At 38.7% G+C, this 7,823-nt stretch overlaps 1 protein-coding gene across 1 annotated transcript; it reads left to right on the forward strand.

The window, feature by feature from the left end:
• Positions 1-4,658: 4,658 nt before the first annotated feature.
• LOC140925573 (extracellular calcium-sensing receptor-like) lies at positions 4,659-7,262 on the forward strand. Its single transcript, XM_073375502.1, has one exon. It carries the CDS (start codon positions 4,659-4,661, stop codon positions 7,260-7,262), a length of 2,604 nt encoding a protein of 867 aa, XP_073231603.1.
• Positions 7,263-7,823: the final 561 nt, after the last annotated feature.

Below are 7,823 nucleotides of genomic sequence, written 5' to 3' on the forward strand. Positions count from 1 at the left end.
GCATAATAAAGGCTTTAATCTTCAATATTGCCATCACGTCAGTGAACTGTCTGCTTTTCATATTTTCTGTCAACACACACAGCAGTTATTCAAAACATTTATACCGACGAAGATTGGTAAGGGATGAGGGTCTCTTTTTAGTTAGTTTTTTGTTAAGACGAGATCGTGAGACACAGTAGGTTCATAACAGCACTAATGTAAATTAAAGAGCCTTGCTACAGCAATTAGGATTGAGTGACAAGTGAATGTTTTAGTTTTAACCTACAAAAGCATTATGTTTCCCAACAATTTCCACTGTCAACTAATATTTAATGTTCAAAAAATTTGATGACTTGACTTCCCAGATATGCAGCTTTCCTTTGTCGTCGCGAAAAATTAACCAGTTTACAGTCAACCGTTACATCGAGTCGTGTCCTTGCTCACGCTCCAGGAACGATCTATATCTAGTCAGACTAGTCAAAATTTTGGCAGGAGAATTCAAAATAAAAAACCGATGCGGCATCTTGAAATCTGTTTACCGACAACTATAAAGCTTTGCATAGTTTTAACTTTATATTTTTTCCTGTTCTTCTACTACTGCAACAAAATGAAATACAGCAAGCTGGTATCAAGATTCGTCTTGTATTCAAAGCCGATTGGCCCTGGAAATTAGATATAAAGTTTAACTATTCCTATCTCAGTGATAAATGTTAATTCCGTTTCTTATATTTCCGTTTTGAACTACCTAGTTTTTAATCCACTAGCAATTACTTAGCCAGATGTAACATGTCAAACAAATGTTTTAATCTTCAATTCTGCTTTCAATTTATTAAACTTGTTATTTACCGTTTAATAACAACTGGAAATTATAATCAACACACAAGAGAAGGTCTGTTAAAAATAAAGTAGCAACTAAACCTTTCATTATAGAAACATCATGCCTCTCTAATCGTTGTGAAAGTCACTAAACATTTTGTACCCATTTGATCAGCTTTCTTTTCTTGTTAGGGATTAACTTATCTGATTTGAATGCACCAGTTAAAGTGGTTTCTTCAAAGAAAACAGGAAATAGTAGGGCATAATTTAGTCATCCTGTTTGCTCCTTTTTTTCCATAAGTCAACAGACGCATCAAACTAAGTAATACAGGAAGAATAGGTCCCCTGCTGACTAGGTTAACATAACAAATTTTACCTAAGTGACACTATACATGTATATAAAAAGAATGGATACGACCCTGAAAATTTACTGGCATAAACATTGACGATTTTCAGTATTGGTTTAGGAGTCTATCTTTAATATAAATTTGAAAAAGCATCTCTTGCCGGCCTGCTGCCTTCTCATCACATTTTTTTTTCAAATTGTCCAGAAATTAGGCTCCAGTGCTTTTTTTCTCTTCTATTCTTATGGAGGTTATCACGTGTACTTTCCAAAATACATAACGGCTTTGCGTTGAGCTTGGTCACGCATTTGCTCACACTCCAGAGCCAATCGAGTTATGGACTGGTCGAAACGTTGAAAGGTGAATTTAAGCGTAAAAACTTATGCTAGATCTAGAAATGTATTTGTTTTACATTTTTAACCTTTCGTGATCATCTATTGCGGCTGCAAAATGAAATACAGCTGTTACCAAGATTCGTCTTTTACTCAAAACTAGTTTGGCCATGAAAATTGCATATAAAGTTTAGCTGTGAAATGTGCCAGAAATGACTGCTTATTTCCTTTACTTTAATTTCCTTAGGACCCAGAGTTTCAATTTCACCAGCAACTACTCTACCAGGTGCAGGATGCAAGACAAATGTTTTAATCTACAATAAAGTTATTAAACTTGTCTTTTATCATTAACGAACAACCAGAAATTAATCAACACTAGCGTTGCATGTTTTTATTTCGATCAGAAACATCAGGCCCCTCTAATCCTTTTGAAACTTAACAAACATTTTGCGCTCACTTGATCAAGATTTTTTGTTGTCAGGGGTATCTTGTCTGATTTGAATTCGCCTAATAGTAGTTTCGTCATGGAAAAAAGGGAATAGTAGGACGAAATATAGTTATCGGGTTTGCCCCTTTTCTCTGGCAATGGCGTCCATAAGTCGACAGGAACATCAAATTGTGAATAATAAACTAATTGCAGGTAAACATAAAACCTTTTATCTGACTGATAATATATAATAATGGATACTACTTTGAAAAGCGAAAAATAGTCTGCATTAACGTCGCATGACGACTTTCACTCATTTAAGGTGCTAACACAAATATAGGTGCGTAAAATGCGACGGTTAATAGGACGTAGTTTATTCAGAAAGTCAAGTTACTCAGGCTCTTTACTCTTCCTGAAATTTAAGACCAAACAAGAAGATAACGGCTTGAAAGTCGTCTAAGGATAAAAATTCCAAACCCACAGGCACTTAATGAGGATTTTGGGGGAATTTATTGTTTTAAAGCAGACCGTTTCTCAAACAGAAGCCTCAAGGTAAGATATGAGACGTCACGAAAAATACCCCTTTTGTAGCTCAAGGTGATCCAGCTTTATATTATGGCTCTTGGCTTTATGGGTATAACTTAATTGTTAGTTTTAAAAGTTTCGACTAAGAAACCATATGCAGACCACAATAGATTGACTTTAGTACACGGAACGGTCAGGTGATCAAAATTTAAGTATTTATTGGTCTAGGAAATGCATCCTTAATTTTATTTCAAAAATGATCGGTACTCTTCATATTTTTTCGCTTTTGTCAGAAGCCGTGTTTTAAACCTAATTTAAGCGTAGCGACATTGACTCAACTTTTTGTAGAAAATCGAACGATCCCCATTTCCGAGCCTGCCTTCAGTCCTTTTCAAAATTTTCGCATGAAGAAGTGTTAATTATAGTTTACATGTACTTGGTTTAGTTCCCAGTGAGGAAGAACTTCAACTTTCAAATTTAGATGTTCGTTTTTAAATGGAATATTTCACTCTTTTTGTCACTTCTTAGTCCTAAACCATCTCATTATTACACAAAAGAACTTCCTATACAATAATGATGGTGTTAAAAACAAATTTCAGTTTGAAGACTTCATATTCCTAGTTCGCTACAAAATATTGTCAGAGAAAAACTTCGTGAATAAGTCGGGGCAACAATGGCTTAAATTATCTCTTTATATAACTAGAATAATCAGTAAGACATATTTTTAAATAAACTTCATTAGCCGGTACAGTATGTATCGAAAAGTTTCCGAAATTTCACAAAAATTCATCTCTCGCAGAAGTGATGCGTGTAGTGTGTAGATGTGAAGTATATATGAAATAATTCATTTTTGAACTGCGGTTGTAGATGAAACTGAAGAATGATCATCGCAGTAAATTTTCCAATTTAAGCAATTGGAAAAAAGAAGCCTGAAAAAAATCAGGGCTTCAACGGGATTCGAATCCGTGACCTCCGCGTTACCGGTGCGTTGCATAGAAAAGTCAACTTGGTCTAACGATCGCGTTTTGAGCCAATGTTTTGAATGAACAAACACAAAACAATAGACAGAAAATTATTTATGTAAAATTTTACAGAAAAAATCCTGTACTTAATCCTTAAAAGAAATCCTCGTGATACTAACTAGATCGTGGATCCGTTTACGCAAGTAAAAATCGGCTGAGCACACGGCAAAATTCAACAGAAAATCACGCCATCTCCAATCGGGGCACATTTTGTAATTTTTCTTTAAACACCGATACCAAAATGAACTAAACGTCTATGAAACATTTATAAATACATAAATTTCCTTTGAAAAGCCAAATTTCCTTGACCACAGAGTAAAAATGTACCTCAACTGAATGCTCCAAAACGTCGCTGCCTTGGTCGCATTTCAAAACAGGCCAAGTGCTCCGCCGTGAAGAAAAGAAGGTTGAATTCCTCGAAGAACAATATCATAATGAAAAGCTTTCATTTGCCTACAAAACGAAAACTGGACTTTCTTTTGAACTTCCTCAGTAACCTGTACAATGAATAGAAATCTCAAGCCGTCGAGTCTATCCAAAATTCGCCTGTTAGCTGATAACGTATAAGCTTAAGCTTACTAACGCCTCTCCACAAAAGAACTGACAAAAATGAATTGGCCGCAAGACCACATTCAGCCGTAAAAACTGCAAAACAGGTACTGTAAAGTCGAACTGGGTATTCAAATCGCAAGAGTGCAAATAAATCACGTCTGTATGTTCCCCAAAGACGGGAGCTTGATCGAGTCGTTTACTCGATGAATCCATCTTTAAAGTGATGACGTCACAAACCAATTCGATAATATAATACGGCGAAATGCATCATGTGAAGACTACATCATCCTCCTTTTGCCTTACCGTTGACACAAATGTAACAGTGCCCACACAAAGAAAGTGAGTAACTCATTTGCACATGGCAGCCAAAACAAAAAAGACCTCTATAAATCGCAGACACCCTTTGGGTAACTCCGAGTTAAAAGATTAAAAAGGTTACTTTGACTGCTAAGAATATGTGAAGGTTTTCTAGTATACGCCAGCTTTACAATAATTTGGGGAAAAAATATCGGGAACTTTTAAGCAAGTTACAAAAACAAGTTTGCGCAATAAATGTTTGAGAAAGCCGTTCTTCTTTCTGAACGCATCTTTCTCTTGAAACTGTTCGCAAGGTTAAGTCTATTTTCCTTTAATTTGTTTTAGTGCAAACCACACAGGGCCGATGAAGTGGAGGAGAAACATAATTCTTTCAGGCATCTTAAGACCGCCTCTCTTTATACTGCTTTTTCTTCTACAAACATCCTCAAACGACGGATATAGAAATTATAAAGATGGCGACGTTATAGTTGGTGGTCTACTCAACATCCACTATTCTGGCACTAATGATCAATGTACGGAGCTTTCAACCAGAGGGCTGGGACACGCAGAGGCTACGATCTTCGCTATTGAGAAAATTAACAAGAATTCCAGTATTTTACCGAACGTGACAATCGGCTACCATTTAAGAGACTACTGTTGCAGCAATGCTCGAGCTATGAAAATAGCCTATGACTTCATGTGTTGTGGCGATCCAGTACATATGTCTAACCAAAACATCAGCACCTGCCCCACAAGATTTGTCAAGGAAACCAAAACCAAGACCATCTCAGCGTTAGTTGGCCCTACCGATTCCGGCAGCGCGGTGCTGGTAGGAAGTCTTCTTCAGGTTTCTGACATTCCTGCCATCAGCCCGATTGCAACAAGCGATGAGTTAAGTTCACAAATGTACAAAGACTTTTTCAGGACAGTTCCACCAGACATCTGGCAAGCAGAGGTCATGGCAGACATCATAGAGCTCTTTAACTGGACATACGTGGCGGCTGTCGGGTTGGATGATCCTTATGGACATAACGGTATTTCGGCCCTGGAAAAAGTATCCTACAACCGTGGAACATTTTGCATTGCTTTTTCTGAGTACATTCCACGGCTAAGCTATAAGAATAAAACGAAGGAAACTGTTCTCAAGATTAAAAGGAGGTCTGAAATCGCAGTGATCATTCTTTGGCTTTCTGGCAATAACGGAAGAGCATTTTTTGAGGAAGCAGCTGTTCAAAATCTTGAAGAAAAGACTTGGATACTTAGCGACGCACTGGCCACGAATGGAACATTAGATCTCGACTCTCACTTCACTATGATAAACGGCTCCTTGGGAATAATTCCACATGACTATTCTGTTCTCGAATTTGAAGAGCACCTTAAGACGATCACACCTGCCAAAAGCATTGAAAGAGGCGCGGACTGGTGGGAAGAGTTCTGGAGATTGTATTTTAACTGTTCAGCCACAAACTCCGATGATTCTGGGCTCGCACTTTGCGAAGCAAATCTGACGGTACACCATGCGCCACAAAAGATAGGCGACTCTTTCGTATCGTATCTCATTGACGCTGTTTATGCTATTGCACACGCCCTAGATAACATTTACCGCTGTTCTCTTACTATACATGGTGCTAGTAAAAGAGGAAAGTGTCCTCCAGTCAAGCCGACTATCAAAGGACGTGATCTGGAGAAGTATCTCAGAAATATCAGTTTTGACGGTTTGACTGGCAAGGTGGGATTTGACGAGTTTGGAGATCCTTTAACAGCTTCATACGACATCATAAACTATCAGCTTGACTCAACCACAGACGCAACCCGCAAAAATATTCTGGTTGGTTCTTGGGACAAAAAAAACACGCCCAAACTCAAAGTAGATTTGTCCAGGCTACGATGGAGAACTCCCTTTACCCCGTTATCCTCTTGTTCATCAGAATGTTTACCAGGTACCAGAAGGGAGAAAACCAAGCCATGTTGCTGGGATTGTATTAAGTGTCCACTGGGAACTGTCAGTACCAAAGTCGGATCTAATAGCTGCACTAAGTGTGGCCCAGAGACAAAGTCGAACGAGGGGCGCAGTAGGTGTGAAAAGCTACCATTCATCAACATCACGCATTTTAGTTTCTATGGAATCACCATAACAGTGGCTGCTTCCCTCGGTTTTATTCTCATATTGTTCGTAGGAGGCACCTACATCAAGTTTTTCAACACCCCAGTCGTTAAGGCCTCTAACAGAGAGATCTCTTTTCTGTTGCTATTTGGTATCTCATCTCTCTTTATTCTAGCCGTCCTCGAACTTTCTGAGCCCAGCCATTCACTTTGCACCGCAACATTTTTCTGGCGCTATTTTGGTCTCAATCTTTGTATCACAGTGCTCTTTTTGAAAACTATGCGAATAGCAAGCGTTTTTGAGGTCGATAAATTGGCGCAGTTGTTTACACCGTGTTACAAAACCCTAACAAGGCAGGGTATCTTTCTCTCAGGTATGAATTTAGCTTTCCTTTGTTTATTGGCCCTGTGGATCTTTCTCGACCCCCCGAGGCGTAATAAAGTCGTCCGTGTAGATGAGTACATCTTTCTTGTGTGCAAACCATTTGACACCAACGTCGGCCTTGCACTGTTCATCGCAGTCTGTGCTTACACGTTCATTGTGGCTTTCCTGTGTACGTATTACGCTTTCAAAGCAAGAGGAATTCCCGAGAACTTTAACGAGACAAAATACATAGGATTCTCTATGTACATTCTACTATTGTCATCGCTGGCATATTACCCTGTGCTGTTTGCTTTTGAGAGCTGGTACGTGACAATTGTATCTTGTACTACGACCTTAGTAACTTCGTTTGGTATGTTGGGATGCATGTTCGGTCCCAGAATCTACATTCTCTTTTTCCAATCCGAGCAAAACACCATCGGAGGCGTCAGGTCGCAGGTGATGAATTTCTCCTTTAGTAATGTAAAGGCAACCAGAGTTTAGCCTGGACAAATTAATGAAGGAGTACCTAACGCTGCACTGAATACAGAAAATTAAAAACGCTGGATTGCCGTTCGCCCACCAGCCATTCTATTAACCAGTAACATGGAAAAGTACTTTAAACTTCTCAATCTATACCTGCCTTAATCATTAAATACACAAGAATTCTTTACAGTGTATGTATTGTCTTCCTGTACTCGAAAATGACAGCGTACAGAGAGTCACATAGCTGTGAGACGACCTTGCGTGGACTGAGAGAGGACTGAAAACAGGCTCTCGACTCAAAACAACCCGTTTATGTTCTATCTACTGATATGAGTATTAGGCCTTCGACTGTTCGTTGAGTCACTCTCTGACAATAAAGAAATTGGAGACGTATGGCTTTGAAAGTGGATCACTCGATTTGATGCGATTGTTTTTCGAAAACAGACGAAACAAGGTAAAACTGGGTGAAATTAAAAGCATTTGGAAACCTATGAAACGTGGATGTCCGCGACGATCATTCTTTGGGCCCTTACTCTGGAACATGTTCCAGAATGATTTACCGTTGTATGTCGAGGATTG

This window comes from Porites lutea, chromosome 2 (genome assembly GCF_958299795.1).
Source record: "Porites lutea chromosome 2, jaPorLute2.1, whole genome shotgun sequence".
Lineage (NCBI taxonomy): Eukaryota > Metazoa > Cnidaria > Anthozoa > Scleractinia > Poritidae > Porites > Porites lutea.

Coding starts and splice junctions, on each gene's coding strand:
- LOC140925573 (XM_073375502.1), top strand. CDS start 4,659: ATGAAGTGGAGGAGAAACATAATTCTTTCAGGCATCTTAAGACCGCCT.